The sequence below is a fragment of the Lepisosteus oculatus genome, chromosome 13 (assembly GCF_040954835.1).
Source record: "Lepisosteus oculatus isolate fLepOcu1 chromosome 13, fLepOcu1.hap2, whole genome shotgun sequence".
NCBI lineage: Eukaryota > Metazoa > Chordata > Actinopteri > Semionotiformes > Lepisosteidae > Lepisosteus > Lepisosteus oculatus.
This window is the reverse complement of record NC_090708.1, coordinates 6182208-6204438: the sequence shown is the minus strand read 5'-3', so window position 1 is coordinate 6204438 and position 22231 is coordinate 6182208. Positions and strand designations below refer to the sequence as shown.

The window sequence follows — 22231 nt, the reverse complement described above, 5'->3', positions numbered from 1 at the left end:
AATATTCAGAGCCATGGACATTTCCTGCTCACTTCCACCAAATTACTATCGGCTCAGTATGGCCATCCTGCATTGGAGATACTGCTGTTACAGACTTACTATTTATTATGTCTCAGATGTAGGTATTAGTCAATCATTACAAATGGTCTGAAATTACCAAACATCTTTTATAACATGGAGTGAGTTCTTATTATTTAAGTCTGAGATGCAATATGCAGTTATATTTTTTGGTGTAAAGCAAACCACAGGACCAGATTGTCCTATACTGGGCAGGCCTAGTTTAAACTCGGACGTTTATGCTTCTGCTGAGCATTCTGTTACTCCATGGCCTTCTGGTCGCAGCTACCTGGAGGTGTGACCTGCCATCTAAGCTGAGGCAAGTCTTCAGTGGAGCAGAAACAGCGTAGGCTTGAGTAACATCAGAATGAATGGCTGTTCAGGACCTGTTCGGAGATATTGCATTCTAATATGCAAACTAAATGCATTTTTTTACTAAGCTGCTCACCAGAAAAGCATAAGCAGCTTGTATGCTATCCGTGTAATTTTGCTCTGGAAGGGGTTCTGAACTTCTTATCCCCAGCTGTGCAAACCAGTCGTGGTTTCCTTGAGCCCGCTGGGTGTTCACTGATGTGTGAGAAGTGTAAACGTTTCAGGTCCACTGTTTTGTTAAACCCCTTTCGATAACGTCCCCCTCCCTCTTCTTTCGTTTCCTTCTTCAGGATTACAGGGAGGATGGTATGGACTTGGGAAGTGATGCCGGCAGTCGCTCCAGCTCCGAATCAAACTCCAACAAAGTGACGCCCTGTTCGGAGTACAAGTCTTCTCCCAGCCTGGACCTGGCCACCTTAGAAGACTACGAAGAAGATGAGGACTATCAGGAGTACAAGAAGAAGGTGATCGAGGAGTGGGAAAGCGAGTATGGGGATTACGCAGACAACGAGGGCTACAGAAAAACGGTGAACAGCAGGAGTTTAGCCGAGGAGTTCCAAGATGTTAAAAGCCCCACCCCTCCTCCTCCCCTTGACCCTGCTCCTGAGGAACTGAAGCAGAATGGCAATATTGTTCCAAGTCACTTGGGAGCTAAAGCAAACGAACCACTTCAGCAGCCCAGCCAGCCCCTGAGGATAACAGGAGGGGGTGTGGACTCCCCAAGGCAGGAGAGCTCGGGAACTAACACCGCAGAGGAACCTCAGCTTCCCACCATGGACTGGGAAGCACTAGAGAAGCATCTGGCTGGCCTGCAGTTCCGGGAACAGGAGATGCGTAACCAAAACCAGAGCCAGGGAAAAACCAATTACACCTCAGTGAGTCCTTGCCTCCTGCTGTCTTCGAGCTCCTGCTCCGGGGTCCGGCATGTGTAAACAGAGCTGACTTGTGTTCTGTGCAGTGCCATTCCAGTGTTGCCCATTTGTATTTGTGTAAGAGTCCATCGCGTTTTAGTCCATCTGTTATCTGTTTCAGAGAGCCAAACTGTTAGGCCAGTGGAAATGTGGATTCAGGTGCGGTGTTAAGCTCTTTGTAGCCTACTGCTTCTCGGAAGAACACTTGTTTGATCCGTTGATTTTACTTCTGTTTGCAGTTGCAATTTGTTGTGGAGATCAGCTCTAGCTTTGTGGTCTGTGCTGTGGATAGAGGTTAGTTTTGCAAGTAAGCAGCAGAAATGGCGTTTTTGAACACTCGGCTGCTGCCAGTAGTTCTTTTAATGAGGTTCAAAGCTGTTATTGGCACAGGTGTTCTGTTCATGCCAGTGGACAAGTATTTTCCTTTTCCTAATTTCCTATTTGCAGAGTTAACATACAGGGCCAGTAATAGTAGTGTCTGATTGGGCATTATGGTAACAGGTAAATAAACCATATCTCCTTATCTGCAATCAAGCGAATTGTTTATCTTATTGGTCCTATTGCTAAAAAGCTATAAATATATATACAGTATATAAACACATTTTAATGTCATGTGTTGCTTTTGTGGAACCTCTAAAGATGCTGAACTTTCAGTGTTATTATACAGTACACTGTATAATAATTATTATACAGATTCTAATGCATAGAAACCGAGTTGCAAGTAACTAAGCATAATTCACGTTGATTTTATTCTTTTTTTTTCGACACAATAACGTGGAACGTATTTAATCTGCTCAACAGGTACCCTTTGTATCTTGACTGCGAGTCTAAGTTGCCTTGTATAAACCGCCTCCGCACGGGTAAATGTGAATGTAAACCTATTGACCCCTCTTGGGCAGCTTAAAGGTGAAAAATGATGATCTGGAACTATTTGTATTAAAAACGGAGCGCACTAGAGGGCGCTATTGCAATGCAGGATGCAGCTAACGGCGCTGACTTACTGGTTTAGGCTGTTTCCGTCTGGGCCAAGGTAAAGCATCCTTCAAAATTCATCTCGGTGTCACTATGATTGCGTCACATGTTATAGAGGGCCACAGTCGTCTTTATGCTTGTGAGCGTTCATCAGTAAAAAATGTGAATGCATAAAATATTGTACGGTTTTCTACAATTTTGTTGTTTTTTCCCCTTTTTTTCCCTACCCAGGGATCTTGATTTACTATATAGGCACGTTTTCTACATTTCAGCCCAAGAGACACGGTAGACTTTGTTTTTTGATGCCTACAAGTGTCACACTGTTCTGTGTTTGTTTCACAGGCGACATTGACTAATAAACATTGTCCTCACAAATGCTGATCCACCTTGTACTCTAGATAGCAGTATGTTTAGGGAATAGGTTCTTGGTTCAAAACGCAGATAGCACAGTCCTAGTATTGATAAGTCCCGTTATCAGGCCTGCATTGGTGATTGCCTTTTGCGTCATTTGTAGACTTATTGGTGGAAGCTGCTTTATATCATGTCAGTACGAGACTCTTAAGGTTAAAGTCCATTATCTTAGCAATTATGGAAAAGTGATTCCATTTAAAAACGCATTTCTCTGCTAAGGGAGATATTGTGACGTTTTAAATACAAAGACGTAATTTTGCCCGTTAATTATTGAAATCGTGAAAACGTGTTTTTTTTTTTTGCTCTTGAGTGAATTGTTTCTCTAGTCGTTGGTTTATTTATTGTGGGGAAAAGAGATAAGAACACTTGCCTTGTCTATGAGTGAGTCGGGCACTGCCTGATGTTCCACAGAGCTCAGGAACTTGATTTTAACAGCTGTAAAATCTGACATGGTATGCTTGGTATCTAAAGCTTTTTGTTATTCCAGACTCCCATCCCTGATCTTTCCACTGAATTTGAATGCAGTATGAGCAAAATGACGATTCTTTCACTCTTGGTTAGCCACAAAGTACAAAGATTATCATGAACTCTCATTTATGAGAGCTGCGTTATTGCCTATCCCTACAAGTTGTTTCAGGGCCTCATAAATATCGAGGACAGATCTTATTATTACAAATACAATGTTCTTATTTCCTTTGTATATTCATGTCTGTCAACAGCATGTTGTTTCTTTTTCACTGTTTTTGACTAAACACTCAAAACAGCTCAACTTCAGGAAATGTAAGATAAATTATGATAAGCAGAGATGAGTGTAGGAAAGTTCATTTGCTGGAAATAACGTTAAATCCTTTGTAGAACTCTGAAAAATGAACAAGTCAGTGTGTTCTGAATAGATTTGTCTGTAAATGAAGCCTTTTCTCAAATTTGAGGATCCATGTGCAAGTTGCAAAAATTCTCATCAGTAAAATAATTCAAATCCAGTTCATTTTGTTGACAATTTTTCAATTGTCTTACCAAAGATGTCTCTTACGAAATTCTCAGTTCTTACAGTAGAACAGTATTTTGCCTTGGGAAAGATAATTCTGTAGTCTGTTCAGCCTATCTTGTTTGTCTGGTTCCAAGAAGCTAATTGATTTTAGGATCTTACCCATCCATTTCTTGAAGAAGCCAATAAAATCAACTTCCACATCATGTCTTGGCAGGTTTTTTCCAGACACCTCACACCCTCTGCAAAAAACAAAAGGGTCTTGTGCTCTTAAAGTGCCACCTCTTACTTTTCATTTGTGTTCCTGAGAGTTTGTTTCATCATACAGTGTCTCCATACAACTGTGAAACAATGCTTATGTAACAATTCTTTCATCCCAGGAATAAACCAGGAGAGACAGCACTAAGTATTTCAGGAATTTAAAATTATTTCTTGTTCCTTCCCACACAACAGGGAATTCTTCGGCTGATAGCTGAAGCCGCAGTTTAATGTTCTTTGTAAGCAATGTGCACCGCCCAGTGGCACTGCACAGTTAGAGCTGCTACATGTCAGGACATTTATTCCATGTAAAAAGGTCATTTACAAAGCCGGGTTTTGTGCATATACACAGGAATATATGTACCACTGATCAATTAGCATCCATCTGCCACATAAATGCTTTTGTAATTGTGCAAGTTGCTTGGAAAAAATGCCTGCATTTGCATATCAGATTTTCCCTCTTGGTTTTTCACGCTAGGTGAAATCTTCTCTGCAGTCAGTGAAAAAACCCACGTAAATCGTTTTATTCCCAGCTTCGTTCAATTCACACCAACACATTGAACACAGCTGTGATCTTTCCTTGTCATTTCATGTTTTTATATGGACGTGAACTACTGTAGATGGGCTTGCTTGCTGCAGGAGGTGTTTTAAGTGTGCAGGCTGTTTACTTTTGCTTGGGAAGCTGCAGAAAGATGAAGACACGACAGGCTCAGTATGTAATGGAACTGGAGGCAGTGGGGGTTTGGAACTGGATTGGATTTTCTGTACTGAAATATTTGCAGCAGTGGAGGGTAGTCCATAAATTGTAATGCACAAATTTGGCGTTCCTTCATTCTCTGTCAACTGGCATTGTAAATTGTGCACTAACACTGTGTGGCATAACAGGACAATTGTTAGGTAATGAATAAACCTTCATAGTTTACCTGTATTAATTTTACTACCATTAATATTAATTTTACCATTCAATTTAGTCCAAAATAGTTAATAAAATTAAAATACTCTAAATCCCCCTCATGAAGCCATATTGAATAAGCAAAAATATATTTTTATGTTTATATCCATACGTATTAGGTTAACACTGTCACCTTCTTCAAGATTTAAGATTTTTTATTTGCCGTATACAACCTGTGTATTGGAATGCTTAGTCGTTCATGGTAAAATATCTGAAATAATAAGGTTAACTATTGATCATTAAGTGAAGAGCTGTCTAATCCACGGTTAAAGTTGGTGTTTGCTTGTTTAGAGTGCCCCTAGTGAGCACTCTAAAATTAACAAGAGCATCTTTATCATCACAATTTGTACTTTTAATATAATCCTAGATCAGTACAGTAAATGCATAGCCATGTAATGTCAGTTTTTAAAGAAAGGCTAATTCTTCAAACGGGGGATTGGCTAAAGCTCTTTATGAATGTCTACATTTAAAATGAAAAAAGGGATCCACAAGATTTATTGTAGCTTAAAAGTGTTTAAAATGAATTGCATTACAGTATGTGAGATTCTGGGTTTTGTATTTTTTAATTGAAAGAATGGGTACACCATTATATAACTCAGAAAGGATTTTCATTCCCACATCACATTTTTTTATGTTGTGCTAGTCCTCTTGGAGAGAAAAGCTTTTAAAGTGGGTTTAAATATTTAAATTTAACACTGATAGTAGCATCAGGGCTTGTGCTGAAGATGCATCAGGATCCTGAGAAAAAAATATTTTAAGATTTTTCGCCAAGCTGCATTCTTCCTGCTGCACTCTGGTAAAAAATCTGTTACAAGATGTGCGCTTTAGAAACGTAAGACATGGGATTGGTCAACAAAACCGGGTTTTTCTAATTTGATTTTGAGAGGCTACTTAGCCAGCTTGCTGAAATCAGTCCTGTCATGGAAGTAAACAAGTATGTACAGTAAGTGGTCCCAAATCTCTGGTATTTATCAGAATTGTGCTCCTGGATTTTTTCATGTTGTCATAACAAGACAGTTAAAAATGCTTAGACAGCGTAGCCCACTGCCTGAAAATTGTAAGCATAAAAAACTGCACAGGTCTTCTCCCATGTTCCCTTCTGGATGAAAAAAATAAGTTGATCCCAGAAGCTATGCGACATCTTTTTCAGATTCTGTGCTTGGATAATTAGAACTGCCTTCCAACACCTACGGAAGACTGCAAGAGTTTATGAAGGCTTTTACATTATGCTGCTACAGTATTCTAAACCTCCATGACAACCACTGAAAAAGTATTCCAACGCAAAACTGTGATTAATGATTTAAAATTGTAAATGAGTCAAATTTAATTAGCTTGGTGATTAATCATATCTTTCTTCAGGCGCAAGATTGACAGCAGTGGAATCTTGACATTTCTCTCCAGTGTGGGCTGAAATTTTGTGTGGTATGGCAGTAGATGTTTTCAGACTACTAGAAAGCTTGTCCTGCTGAATTGTTCAGGTGAAAGGAAGAAAAATGTAAAACAGCGTACAAATGAGAGTTGACCATTCAACAAATTTAGTCCGTTTGCCAGGAACTAATGGATTCAGGATCTTATCCAGATGTTTCTTGAAAGAAACAAGCTGACAAATTGAACAGATATTCGACTGTTGAGTCTGCTTCAGTTGTATGAATTGAAACACATGCTTAACATCCATCTAAATCATACCTCAGTGACCTCATTCCGAATGAGACTCTCTCACTGACTGTTTTGGAAATGAATGGTCTCACATTGAGGCAATATAATACTATCTGTAAGAAGGAAAATCGCTTCCTTTCCTTTCGGGAACATAAGAATGTTATGAAAATCTCTTGACCAACATAATCTTTTCTTGGACTCCGTGCCTATTACTTACTGAAGCATACTGACTATAGAGTACTGAGGAACAAGTAATAGGTTTATTTAATGCTGAAAAGAGAATAAGGAAAACACAACGTTTCGGCCGTGGAACCTTCTTCAGGTGTGAGACCTCACAAGTAAGATCACAAGTAAGGAACGGTGGTCATGAAGGTTAGGATAAGCCTGAATCACTGTGAGATATTAACCGATTCATGAACATATAATGGTTTCCCTCATCAGTGATGATTCTTAAGTATTCCAAAGCAGAACTAGGCTTTGCATTCTTTTCCATCATCAAGAAGAACAGGTCCTCCGGACAGAAGCAGATCTCTGTGTCAGAAGTCTGAGGTATAGAATCTTTATCATCTGATGTTATGTACACCCTGATTTCTTTTGAAAAGGGGAGGGCATGCATTGCAATTCTGTAGATGGTTGCAGTCTAATTTGTCTTATACATCTGTATGTAGCACTGGAAGCATTATCCACCCATCTATTTTCTAACCACTTTATCCTGTTGGGGGTCTCAGAGGAGCCTGAACATATCCCAGCAAGCAATAGGCACGAGTCAGGATACACGCTGGACGGGACTCCAGTTCATCATAGTACACTTTCACCTTCAGACATTAAATTCGAATGTCAGTGACAATGCAAATGAGAGGAATCTGTTTGCCCAATTAGGCCTGTCTGGTTCACATCAACTTAGTAATCTTGACAGATCATAGAATTGTCCACAGCTAGCTTGATGGTTTGTTCAGCTTTTTGTATAATACGGCAAGATGTATGCAAATTATTTTTGGTTGTCAAATGATTGTCAGAATATTCCTGAATTAAACTCATTTCCTCCATGTGTTAAAGGACCAGTGGAATAAGTGAGATTGCTTATTGTAAGCTTTACAGTTCACTAAAGTCATGAAATGCCCATGCTCCATGCATCACAAAAAGCTTCTTTTGCTGGAATGATGTGGGGAGACACCTTGGTAAACGGGTGCAATTAATGTATATACATTTTATTTTATATTCACCGAGTTAGACTATGGCATGACAAGTGTTCTGTCTAGGATGTAGCCCTGCCTTGTGCACCATACACTACTTCTGGAATAGACTCATGGTTGCCACAACCTTTACCAGGAATGAACAGCCTTCTAATAATAGGTGAATGGACTGATAATGACACTACAGTTTATTTACACGATTATTTTGTGTGAAGTGTGGGATGGTGACTTTATAGAGTAACCCAATGTGGTATCCTAATTATTTAGCTCAGAAGCCTATGGATAAAAAGGTACCTATTATTTTGCTTCACCTTTTTTAAAATCGATGCAGCTGAAAGCAAGCCTGTTGCTGCCAATCAGTTGAAATGCTGTGATCTTAGCTTTCTCCTCGATGCTCTGTTTTAAGTTCCTGTTCTAAAATTCAGCCAAAAGCGAGAACCGTCCAGGCGCTTGCTCATGCGTGTAATGGGATTACGAGCCACCTTGAAAGAGCCATCTCTGCTCGCCCCAGCCTGTGCTTGCTGCGCTCTGCTCTGCTGGGCTGGGCCTGTCTTTGTGTTTCTTTTTTCATCAGAGACTCCTACAGTAATTGGCTCAGCCTCGTGATGAGGCATGGGAGTAGTTACCTGGGAGACTGACCTTTCTGACACCAGGGAGCCTGGAGACATCATACTGCATCTGTTTCCTCTGCCTTATGCAGCATTTAACATTACATTTTGTTGTTTTTGCTCTTTGAACATCTCTGCAATGAGTAGTAACACCCTCTTTGGAGGTCTGTAGTAAAAGAGGCACATTTCAAAACTGTGCATCCTCTGAAATGGAACAAATTGAATGATGAATAACATTTAGTCACAAAATGGACCAGGCGTAAACACAGCTGAGTCTGGTAGTTTGGCCTTTTTCCATCTTAAGCACATGGGGGAGATGGGCATGCAGAAAGATAGTCCTGTGATTCTGGGGTGTGTTCATTTTAGTGGATGACACTGCATATGCTTCTGAGCTTTTGTGTCCTTTGCTCGATAACCGTCTGATCCCCTCTTCACTCTTTCAAACACAAACTTGCTTGCTCTTCAATGGTGTGGTTTCTAAAAGACTCGACGCAAGAGAAAATGATAGCCTCTTCAGAGTTTTGTTGTTGAAAATTATGTTTAAATTGGCCTTGGGTTGTGTGGGGGGTTTTTGTGATATAGATTAGGCTTCCTACTTCTGTAAAATAATTTAAACCCAGCGCACATTTCACAGATATAGACACCTCATTCACAGGCTTATTTGAGGGTTTTACATCGACGCATATGACCTGAGGCTGTAACACAAGAAATATATTAGAGCTTTAATTATTATATTATATTTATAAGTTATATTCTAAAACATATATAGGTTATAATACATTTAACTGATATAATCTATTTATGAATTCCTGTAGTTATATTATTAATAATACCTGCAACACACAAGGTTATGTGGTTTCTAGAATAATTTCTAAATGTCATTTAGAATGTAGTAGCAATATATTAATTTTTATTAATGTTTACTCCTTTCATTCATATGGCTGCTGTCATTCTTACTGTTTGACTTCTAATTCAATTCTAAGTGCGTACAGCTCTACTGGAAGTTTTAAAGTAGATGCTTCAGCAATAAGTCAAGGGCCCCTTCAGTGATCCTGCTGATAATAATAATTATAAAAAATAAGCAGGCACTGAAAAATGGGCAAGGAGCCTATTGGCTCTTGTCTGACTCTCAATTTTGGATTTTGGAAAACCTCATACTTCGCCTGTGCTGTGCTGTTGCTGGCTTTCAGCAATTTCCGTGCAGTTTGCATACATGACTAGTTTCACTCAAGCAGAATATGATCCTGCAGGGTGTGCAGTTTCAATGGGGCGGTGCTCACTTGAAAAACCACTGACACACACTCTCTGTGCCCTGGAGATAGACTCAGATTACAGCAATTAAGATGTGTTGTAACCTGTGCAATGGCACCCTTTCTTCTTTACATCTCCCTGTAGCAAGCCTGTTCATCAACCTGGAATTTAAATAGAGTTTTAAACTGGTGTGTGTGCATTTTCCATTGATCATATTTTAGCAGTGTTTTGTTTATTTATTTTGACTTTTCAGCAAACTTGAGTAGATTGAAAATGTACAGTACTTTATCCCATGACAGACAGTATGCAGATTTCCCAGCTACAGTACCTACCCCATTGTGTTCAATGGAAGCATGTGTAACTCCTTAGAAGAAATGAATAAAAACGTAATTTTAAAATAAAAGGGCAAAGTGTGGTGAAGTTAGAATAATGGTATTATAGATAATAGAATTATAGTATTATAGATATGTAGTATAAAATAATAGGTAAACTGCTAATCAAAATTAAAGCTAAAACGCTTCAGCTAAATTGAGATTTTTTAATATAATAACTGGAGAAAGAAAGAAGGCTGGGGAAATGTTTGGAAGGCTTTCAAGAAAGAGTCTGAAATGGTACAAACAGCACGCTGCTGTTTATAATGTTTAATTTAAGTAGATTTCAGGGCAGAACATTCCTTATAGTAGTTATCCCTTAAAACTTCAAATCTGGTCTATGCCACGTCAGTCAGAAGAGAGAGAGGTATTCTGTGTGGAGGCCAAAGCAGGGAAGGCAGGGCTTTCCAGGTGTGGAGTCTGTGTTATGTCTCCCAGAGTTCTGTAGTAAGACGAGCCTCCAGTTCCTAGCTGCGGCAGACTGTTTGTTCCCTCAGATACAGACAGTGTGCTGCTGTGTGGTGCTCACACTCCAGTGCTGACCACTGAGCCCGGCACAGACCTGCCTCTCTGTGGAATTTCCTGTTTCCTCATCACTCAGCTCTCTGAGCTTTGATTCTGTTTGCCTTTGATTTTACTGTGTTTGCTTGTGTGTCTTTGTGACCAACCTTGGATTCTTTACTCCAACTTGGGAAAATAACACAGGTAAAAATCGGGATTTATATATCAGATTAGAATAGTTCAAAAATTGGTTCTGGTGGGGTTTTTTTGTTAGACAAAACTTTATTCTAAAACACAATCGTTTTTGCCTCACATGTTTGATTAATGTAAAAGAAGTTTTGCTCAAAGGTTTTTTTTTTGTTCATCTGTTCCATTTATAATCTGCACTGTGGGCTTCTGAGGGGAAGAAAGTCTGAAAATGAAACTTTTTTATTCCACTTGCTTTTAGAAAGACATTGCTGGCCAAGTGGCACAGACCTCTAGTTGTGATTGCTGTGGACAGTGCGCTGTTGTACAGCTGTACTACTGTTTGCCGGAGGGGAACAGCAGATGACCTGCTCACATCTTGTGGTTAATCCGAAACAGTTTTTGTGCTCGACTCTCCTAAGTGTTGGCTGCTTTCCTAAATTTAGACTAGAGTGTGTTATTAGGGGGATTTGAGCTGACAGGTTTATACGTGGTTAGCAAAATCAAAAACTTATCATGTGGCATAGCTGATTTAAACATTTCAATTTGATGTCGAAGCCTTTTTTAGTCATGGTCTTATATATTTAAGATAACCCTCACTTAAACTGGGCAACAACCTGGGTTATAAATTAAATGCTTGTCACAAGAAGAGCTGAGCTGTTTGCTTATACCGTGAGTGAATAAGAAAAATGATGCAAAGATATTAACTAAAGGTTTAGAATTGTCTGTCTATGTGTGGAGATGTATACGTTTTGAAAGGAAAAAAAATGTTCAGGCTTAAGACTGCTGCTCAGCTCATTCTCTAACAATATTGATTTTAATTGTATTCTGCCAATTCTAAAATTCTCGTGAATTAATTATTTAACCTGACAAAAACTACATTTGTGCAGAGAAGATGTTAGAAGACTGTACTTTACTAGGGTCCTACTTACGGAGTGGTGTGTAAAAAGATCATCTAGTATACAAGTTACTGCTTGCATTAATTTACTTTAGAGAACAGGAAATGTAAATCAGTGAGCGAAGTGTTTAAACTGTGTTTGAGGTTTTTTGAAACCCTTTTCTCTGTACGCCTGGGCTTAGACAAATAAATGATTCGGACTAGGCAGAAAACTTTTCTAAGAATGGCTCAAAACAATTGCTTTTCTACCATTGAGCTGTAGTTCATGAAAAGGCCGATCTAGACAACATTGTTTGTGCTGGTAGAAAGATAGCCTGCAGCTAAGAATTCCATCACTGTCTGCTTTGCATCTCTCCCCATTATGTGTCATGTTAGCTGGGCCTATTCATACAAACTCCGAGCAACACATGAGTCACGGTGACCTAACATTCAGCTACCCACTCAAGCCTCCTGCAACGCGATGTCTGCCAGCCAGTCATCATTTAGAGCCTCAGAAAGTCTGTCGTAACAATTCTGCAAGTTCTTCAAGGTTTGGTGCCTCTCCCAACTCTCAGACACAGCTGTCTTTCTGAGTTGGTATCAAGTCCTCTCACTTTATCTACTGTTCGTCACAGCTTTTATTTCGGCATCCAAAGAAAATGTGGACTTTTCTAGGGATTGTAAATGTGATAAAAAGGCTCTAGGTATTCTAAAGATTTCAAGAGATAGAATGTTGTTGAAAGCAACATTATTGTTGAAATGAGTCCCAAGCAAATTTGGGATTTAAAAGTACCATTGAAATCCTTAAAGCTGTACATAGGTGTGCTTAAAGCAAGCCCATATTCTGCTCCTCTACAGAGCTAACTTTAATTGTGTCAACAGCTTAGACTGAGAATGTGAGTGAAATAGCCTGATATCACCCTGAAGCTACACTTAAAGACTCCTGCACTGTTTCTTGCTGCCAGACAGCTTCCCACAGATGTCAAAAAGGGCTGTGGGTATATTCTCCCATTGCAGTCAAGACATAATTCGAAAAACAGGTAGAACATCAGTGAGGAAAGGAAGGCTTGTATAGTTGTAGGCTCGGTTATTCCTATATGATTTCTTTATGTCCTTTCTCAGTTTGAGACAAGAGTGGCACATAAGTCCGCCTTTTATTCTTCCCACTGTTAGCCATGTTTGTTATCATAGCCAGTTGTAACTTAAACTATTGGTTATACCCGCAGTGCAAATTAATTGTTGGTTTGTAAATGTTGAATTATACAGTAGGTACCTATTTCTAGAACCCTACATTACTGGGCGGGTCTCTTAATGCCTGTTTACAGCATGATTCTAAAAATATGCCTTTTCATTTCTGTCATTGCCACATCACCGCAGTGCTCCAGATTTAAAGAGACTGTTTCTTTCACCTTAATTGTACTGTTGCTGAATCCATCCATAAAAAAAACACAGGTTAGGTGTTCATTAATGTCACAGTTATGAAAAGCAGTGCTGCGTATGTGTCCTCTAATAACCTATTTTTTATAACTTCTTCTATTGCTGTTCCTTGTTTATAAGCCATGTTTGTTTTCAACGGATGCTTCTAAATGATTGAGTCTAGTGCAGTTAGGAATTCAGCCAGGAATCTGATGTTTTATCTATTGCACCAACCCATGAAAAAAACCATTGGGTTAGGGAAATGGATGTTTGCATAGCAGCCCTTCTGAGAATGTTTCCTGCTTTTATATAGGCTGTGCTGAATTCTTAGGCAGTAAACACGTTTTAAAAGATCAAATAAGACAGCACGGTTTGGGTATAGTGGTATATGTCTGACATTTATGTATTTCTTAGATCTGCTTCTCTTTAGTACCTGATTATGGGAAATATAAGAGTACAGGTGTGGAAGATTTAAGGACTTATCATTGTCAGGGAGGAAAATACCATTTTAGGTGCTGATAAAGCTCGTGAATTTAACTGTGAACACTGAACCAGGACTGTAGAATTAATGTAATAAACCAGCTTTGAATGGAAATGGACTTTTCAGTGGTTGGATGGCCCTGTAATAAACATTTAGCAATATGCATAGCTCATTTGTACATAGATCATATCAGGATGTGATTATTATGTGGTACAGTGGTTCAAACAAACTAGCACATAATCATTTCTTTAAAAGATGTGGTTAAAAAAGGTTTAGCACTATCTTCAAGTTTCGTCTAATACTCCCTCAGATTGCATGACTGAAGTCTGTGGCAGCCCGCCTTGCAGAATACTAAAAGAAAATTAATCTAGTAACAATATCAGGGCATTTCTCTCCTACCCTGGGTATTCTTTTCAAGTTGGTTGACCTTGTCTTTAAAATAGTACATAACCTCTAAAAAGTTATGGGATGCATTTTTAATGGAGCCATTTAAATGGGTGCTTTTATAAAACAAGATTAATAAAGGTCCATTAAGAGTGCCGTTACTGACTTGTGAAAGTAAAGATTCATATTTAAGAAGACACAAATTATTCAAATAAAAGAACCATTGAGGCTTATTAAGTTTGGCAGCACTTAAAACTGGACGTTTAAGTTTCTTATTGCAGTTTGATTGGGAAATTTAAGAATACCGTCTCTTCTACCATTTTCACTTCTATGTTCCCTTTAGATTTTGACAAGACGAGGTATTAATCTTCTAGTTTTCATGGACTGGTTATTTCAGTAGTAACACAAGCCGACATACTGTATAGTCAGTGTCCCTTAACTGAGAAAACCATATTTTTTTCAGTTTAGTTTTGTTTAAATACACGGTTGGTTCACATACTCCATGCCCATATTTGGTATTTTACAACTGTTTGTACTGTATCTCTCCCCAAAAACATCAAGACAGCACAAAGTTTGACGTACAGGGTCTATATTTAGTAGGTTTGTATTGACATCGAGATGCTGTTTTTGTTTAGCTGAAACAGAACAAGCAGTGCCCATTTTTATTCAAGCGTATATCCCTGGAGAGCCTCCAGAACTAGTTTCTCATACCCATTCTACACCCACTCAAGGATTAACAGTTGGTGTTCATTTCTAATTTTACAGCATCCAAGAAGAAACACGCATGTAGATGAGCGATTAGACTTTTCTGTATTCTATGCTGTAGGTGACTGGATCTTCATATCCCAAATTTAGGGATACATCTGTGGTAAAACTTCAAGAGAAGACTTGAATACAGTATAAAAATAATTTACTTCTGTTGGTATTTTTTTCCTGAGTAGATTTTTAGTTCCCTTTTTTTAGAGTTAATTTCTTCTAGTTTTGTATGTACTATATATCCAACAGTGACTGTGTAGACAATAACATGTAGACATTAACGTGTTTTATAATTAAGTTAATGGAACCATATCTGAAGGATACCCTGAAAAACACCTGTGTATGACATTTTTATTTATTTTTCTTTTATTGTAATAGTTGCTTTCATTGTGTCGACCTATTAGTTAGTATGGTCATTGGAGATTTACAGCCTGCGTATGCTCTGTATATTTAAATCGAATCTGTAATACCAGGGTGAAAATTCTTGTAAATGAGTTTATTAGATCAAGATGTAGGCTTATTATACTTTTTGTTGAATGCTGTTCCAAGACTACATTTGCACTTGTGCTAATAGAAAAGAACCTTTTAACAATGCATCTAAAAGAAATTGTATCCATTGGGTTTATTTTCATACTGTATATCTCCCTGCATTTGGATGGCACACTGCTGTTGAAGTTAGCACTGGTGCCTCACAGCTCTCAGGTTCTGGGTTCAGTTCCAGAATGCGGTGTCCTCTATGTAGAGTTGCCTTGCTCTCCCAAGGTTTCTGTGGGTTTTGGCTGGGTGCTCTAGTTTCCGCACACCTTACATGTGCTGGGTAGATTAACTGGTCCCTTTTTTAACTGCGTGAATGTGTGTGTGCACGTAGTTGTGTGTGTGTGTGTTTCCGTTCCCTGCGATGGACTGGCTTCACATCCTGGATCTATTCCCACCTTCCCCCTGTACTTCTGGGGTTGGCTCCAGGTTACAGCGACCCTTGCCAGGAATAATGGATTGCTGCATTTTGAAGAATGTGATCAATTTACATTACAGGAAGCATAAATTCATGGCACGTGCTCTTCCTTATTTTCCTTCTGCTGCGCAGTGCTACTGAATTACACCTAAGGTTCATTTTCTGGGGCATGCCCTTCTACAAGAAGTTTAACCTAGAGTTTAAATCATCTCAGCTAAGCTGTATTATTCAAATCTGAAGTTTACCCTTTCAGATTACCCTGTACATTAAGTCCAGAGCAAGTGTGGATCGTGATCATTATGGTAAGATCCTTTAAACAATGCTAAATGTAAAGTCATTTATAGGAAAACATAATAACGTTTTTCCTATAAATCAATTTGAATTTAGGCATCTGGACCTGAAGATACTGAGCCTACAGTTCTACAAAAAAGATCTTACACTCAGTCAAATACTAAGCTGTTTGGGGATTCATAGTTCAAGGTTTTTTTAAATGTATGCAATTTGTGTTTTTTTTTAGTTAGAGGTTCTAATGTGCTTGAATCATCCTGTATAACTGGATTTTTCACGTGATGTTTGAGCTTTACCAAGCCACCATTTGTAAAACCATTTCGTTTTTGTGCTACAGTACATGGTATGGTTCTGTCCTTCGCAGGGGGTGCAGTTTGCATACTGGCTTGGTGTGATCCTGAGCACTGAAGCAGAATACCTTGATTATGAAGTTTATCCCCCTGCCCATTTCACTATTCTCTGATAGTCATTTCAGATTTGCTTTCCAGGCATCATCATTTGCATTTCTCCCCCATGGGATTGGGATGAGAACAATCTTTCAGACAGAATGCAAAATTTAAACATTTAAACCCCACTCAACATACGCCCTGGTCCTTGAATGCTTTGGATGTCTTAGTAACCTGCTGTAGTAAACCTCAGGGCATTCTGTAGTGTACATGGACCTGATAGGTGCCTATTCTGATTTCCTGCAGTTACAAAATGATGACAGTTTATGCCCATATGTATATTCAGTTTTCTAAACACAAGGAGATGAAGTCAGAACTGTCGTCGTTCTCTATTTATTATTAATAAGACAGTATTAATAATAAAGAGAGATATTAGAGAATATAGTTTTCATTCTCCAAACTGCTATATAGAGCCCCAGGCAAATTATACTAAACATTGTTGTTGATTTCATACTATATATAAGTTATAGAGTCAGTTTTGCACTGGAAAAATAGGTATAATAAATCCTTCCACTCTCATTCTGATCAGTCTCTTAGTATGTTGCCTGATTTGTATCACAAAATCAGAGCTTTTTCAGGGGGAATACCACTGTTATGCATCAGTTTATTTTGCCACAATGTGCTGTGGGGTATGAAACGTCATTTCTGCAATTCCTGATATGTACAGTACATCTTCAAAGGTGTTGCACACATAAATTCTGGAACACTGTGTATGAAACGAGGTGATTCACTCTTGTATTAAATATACAGTAATATATATTGTCAAGCTTTTTAATGATACCTCTTCTGGGCTTATTAGGCACTCAGTCATCCTAGCTCAAATGCTCCGTTGACCTTGTTTATGAAAAAGGGTGTCAGTATTTATGTTTGCAGCCAGACATTTAGTCTTCACATTCTGTCAGTGAAATAACCACCAAGAAAACAAGTCTAGAAAAAAAGTCTTCACTTTCCTCTGAGTGTGAGGAAAATTGAAGAGTGCAATGAAATCTACACAAAGAGCAGCACTTCACTTTAAGTTATGCAACACATATGATGAAATATACTGAACCCTACTACTCCACAGACCATTATATCTGTATTAAATTGAAAGATTCTTCTGGGAAAGGATTGATCAGTTTCTAGTTCATTAAACTCTGTACTGCAAATTATCGGAAAGACAAAATTATGTAACTGAAATCAATGTGTGTCTGAGCACTATCTGCTGGTACTTTTGATTGATTGATATTCTATTTTTGGTCAATGGCACCCAGCAAAGATACATCAGATCTTTTTGATCCTTAAAATCAGCAATTATATAGTAGCCATTGCATTAATACTGTGCATAACACAAATAATGTACATAGTTTATGATAGGTATCTATTACACATTCATTGGAATAGAAGTAGTGCTCTTGTCACTTTGTTATGCTGCACTAATCCTCAGGCTAAGGCTTAGATGTTACTGTGCAATAGCGGGGAGCATGTCTGGAGAGGAATTTTTTTATGGCTTTTCCAATTATCTTAATGAATTGTGAGCAAAGGGCGAAGCCGTCCCTCGGTCTCCGCTCTGCTGTGTTGTGACCTGGAACAGACACCTCCCAGTGAAGGCCTGTGCAGCAGCCCTGCAGCTGCTTAAAAGGCAGACACTGACCTGCCAGGCTTGCACGCAGGCTCTCCTGGGGGTCTGGGGTTGCAGAGGAGAACGCCTTTCTTGGAACCATATTGCTAGACTTGAGATAGGGAATTTGCCAGAAAAAAACCACATGTTATCAAGTTGCCGCTGGATTATCTTCTCATATTCATACTCATTCATATTCATTCATACAAAAGAGTTGGCTCTTTTGAAACGGTCAGGTTGAGTAAATGTTACGGGTGGGTGGATGGGGCACTCTCATAAAAGGGGCCTTTGTAAGGCCTCTGCTTACCTAATACCCAATGGAGATGCCCATCTACAGCCAGTGCTCTAAGGAATTTCCCATAATTACAGTGAAGTGACTGATCTTTAGTTCCTTCTTCCTTGCAAAACAATTGTTTGGGCAAGCCAGAATGTGCTTTGCCCCCTTCCATAAACCGAGGCATATGCAGGATTGTGGTCTGGAAGTGTCGGAGCAAGCTGAAATAAACTGGGAGACTAATAAATTAATCCAGAAGAGGGTGGACCAGAACTGGCTGAGTGCAATGCCACCTGTTAGATTATTACTCTCTGGGTGAAAGCTGAAAGAAAGGGGGACATTAAGGCAGGCTCATGTAGTACAATATGCGACCCTCGGTCTTTGCTGAATCGACCTGACTTTACTTACCCGTTTTGTAATTTATAATAATGTCATATTAGAATATATGGTACATAAAAGGCCAAGACACTGAACACAAAAACAATTCCCATTAGTTCAAAACTGCTAGGGTATCCGTTATGAAATTGAAGTTCTGTTCTGCAGAAATTCTGTACCTTGAAGGCAAAATACAATTTAAGCATCAGGTTTTGGGGTCACGCAGGCGGGGTGTGGTGTATTAAACTTGGCAGATAAATAGTAAATAATCCGTTTTTTTATTCCTGGGAGTCAGATGCCAGAACTTCCTCGGCTGTGTAAAACTGACTGGTGTTTCGTCCCCTGACGCGCCATTCCCAACCTCCCCCCCCACCCTCTTTCACTTGCAGTGGGATATTTCCACTACCGGCCGCCTCTTTTGAGCACCAGAAGGTCACACCCGCCTCAGACTTGATCGCCATGCACTCCCTCACTGACTATAATATAATTGGCTGATTGTGTTTGCGATGAGCTGGTCTCCCCCTCCCCCCCCCCCCCCCCTTCACTGGGCCAAATAGATGTTGAACCACTCTCCTCTCATCTCTCCCTCGCTCTTTTTTTCCCTGTCTCGCCCCCTCCTTCCCTCCCTCTCTCTCTTGCTGCTGCCTGCCCGAGAAGGATTGCTTTAGAGCTTCTCCCCTCGCAGACGAAGTGCCATTGCGCAGGTTGTAACAGCAAAAGCAGGAGCAGCAGCAGTAGCAGCATCCATTTTAATCTGCAGAGAATCTTGCCTTACAGCCAGCCCGCCTGCCTGCGTCTTTCTCACTGCTTCTCTCTTTAGACTCAGTAAATCGCAGCATTGAGCAGTGTCTCTAATAATTTCAGACAGGGCTGTCTACTCCCTCTATGATGCACTGAGATGGTACACCAGGAAAACTGTGCATATCAGGTAAGGAATCTCTGCATGACAACTTAATCGGTGTTCCTTTTTCTCCAAAGATAGGCGTCTGTGCTTTATTTTATTACAGCCTCAGACCTGCATGGGTCTGATGGTTGCCATTTCCTGTTGGTTTCTCGTGCGTGTCTTGTCTTTTACGTGAGCTAGACAGAGGATCAGGACTGTTGACAAGTGTCTGCTGTCTCGCAGTCAGGCTTCAGTAAGTTAAAGAACTGTTGAGTGTTTCCCACAAACCTTTACAATCCGGGTTGAAAACGAATATATTAAGCTGCAGTACAGGTGTCTGCGCTTGGAACACCTTGAAAAATGGGACAGAGAAGTGGCACTGAAGGGGACTGGTGATGAAAAGGGCATTCTGTCAGGTGACAGCCGTGGTGTTCTAATGTGTCTGACTTAGGATCAGTGCCATATTAAAAAAGCATCACAGAGGTCATATTTTACAGTATTTTATAATACAGGGACTGGGAATGTAAAAAAAAACAATTATATAAAAGATTTAAATTATGTATGCCACTTCTATGCCTGAAGAAAAGGATTAGACCTTTTCTTTGGGATTAGTTTTGGCAATAATTCCAATTACATAAATCACTTTTGCTGCTGAAAGTTTTTTAATAATATGGGGGTATTTGGCAAAATTTTTAATGGACTTTGAAAATGTTGCAGGGAAACAGTAAAACTAGTTTGAACTGTATTTTGATCATTCCAATGCAGATTTATCATTTTTTTTTGCCTGTTCTTCATCTGTCTTTCTTCTTACCTTGTGACAACTTTGCAGGAAAGAAATGGCATAATTGGATGTAGATTTCCTCTCTGTGGGAGATGGTGAAACACAAAATGTTTGCTGTTGCCAGGTTACTTTGGGAAAGAAAGCATCTGAAAGGGATGACAGGGGGGAGAAAACAAGTGAAAAAGAAGGCCACTGCCTGATAACTGTAACTCTCTAAGGGCCCCTTCAATTAGGCTGGTATCCAGGCAACGGCAATTGAGTTTAATACTATTTTAATCCACCGAGTTGGTGTCAGGTTGTTTGCAGACAGACTTGCTTTTTGGTCCTTTAACAAACACCTAGAGACTAGAGTCTTTAAATTTCAGATGTTGCTGTATGTGGAAGAGACAGTCTCATCATGACAACGTTACCTCTCAGTTATTTCTATATCTGCTATTATTGGCTCTTATGACACCAAGGTTCACATGCAGCGGTTCTGCTGGTGTAATAACATAATGGACTTCAGGTATCCATTAAGAGACTCTTTTATAGCCAACCAAGCAGAAATTATTGCAGTTCTACTGCTGCACTACAGGTCTCAGTAGAAGACAGATAATTCTCTAGATTTTAATTATTTAAAAGAAGCCAGTCCTAATCTTCCTCAGATCACAGTGACGGGAAAATGTACAATACAGTAGAAGTCTCTAGATACTGGGAAAATGGATTGCCTGAGCACACGCCATATTTCATGAGGCTGGAGGGGAAGGGTAATGGGAAATTTATCACCTGTCCCGCTATTAGCATCATGAAGCTAGAACCCTGTCCACTTTGTGTAACTAAATACACCCCTGGTTTGTTCAGCAGGGGCAGAATAGGCCACGTGAGGGATTATTCGAGACATAGCCCTTTGATCAATATGTATAATAGTCCTTATGACTTATGGGAGGGATATATAATCCTGCAGAAGGCATGAAAAAAAAATGTTTGTCTCTGTGGGGCTAGCTAGGGCTGTAATATACATTTTTCTAGCTACTGTAGATGGATTTCAGATTGCTGGCTAAACAACACTTCACCTGTCAAAAGATGCGTTATAACAGTTGCTATTAAGACAGCAGTATTCAAGTTATCAGACGTTATATAGAAGGTTTAAACATTGTGTGCTTTGTAAACGGCAATCAGAAATATTTGTAATTGCTTCAGCCATGTCGATCGATTTTCAGTGCTTCGATGGTATTCTGTAAGACCAGAGCAGATTTCCTGGCAGGATCTTTTATCTTTGATGTTTGAAATCCCATTGTTGTGTCTTTTTTTCCCAATGAGCCACATTCAACCTGTTGTGGGCCGTAGCTGTCAGCTCACATCATAGTCTGTTGTTCACAGTGAAGGCTGGGCTTGGGAGTGTATTGTGTCGCATTTAACCTCAGACGTCCTGCTGCAAGACTGTGACCTCATGTGTTTGAATGTATGAGTCAGAAGGGGTTATCACAGCAGAGCACACCTAGTTGCACAGAAAAGTAATTCATTTGTTTCTTATCCAAGCAACCGAAAATAACAGGCATTTTTGAGTTCTTGAGGTAATTTGGCTGCCATCCAGGCTGTCAGCAACAATTGGTATTTTTAGTTTTGTCGTTATTTTGCTAAGACTGCTGTTTCACTAAAATAAAGCTGAAATGACATGTCCATTTTTATACTTGCTGGTTTTTGTTTTATTTCAGTCTCATATAGGGAGTTCAAAATAAAATACACTGCCTGGCTTATTTTATTGCCTGTTCTGAACCTGGAACCTTGAAAGTATGAGGGTGCCAGTAACATTTTATAACAGAGAACACTACTGACTTGTAAGGCACAGAGAGACATTATTTCAGGCTACAGCTGGTTCATTGTGTACACAACTGTGGGCTAGAAAAGAGATTCTAGTGTTTAAGACTGAAACTGTTTTTTTTAAAATGATGCAAATGGGTAAAATAGAAAGCATTAGGATTTAATCTATCTTTGTGCTGTATTTGTGGCTCCGATTTATTTTTAATTAAAACTTCGGGGATGGATTCAGTTAAAATA

At 39.3% G+C, this 22231-nt stretch overlaps 1 protein-coding gene across 5 annotated transcripts in view; it reads left to right on the top strand.

Moving 5' to 3' along the window:
* The window catches only part of schip1 (schwannomin interacting protein 1), a 253101-nt gene that overhangs the window by 204846 nt on the left and 26024 nt on the right, over positions 1-22231 (top strand). For all 5 annotated transcript variants that reach the window (XM_015361001.2, XM_015360999.2, XM_015361000.2 and 2 more), the window contains one exon: positions 720-1304. In XM_015361001.2, coding sequence (XP_015216487.1) covers positions 720-1304 — 585 coding nt within the window. The remainder of the gene's footprint in view (positions 1-719; positions 1305-22231) is intronic.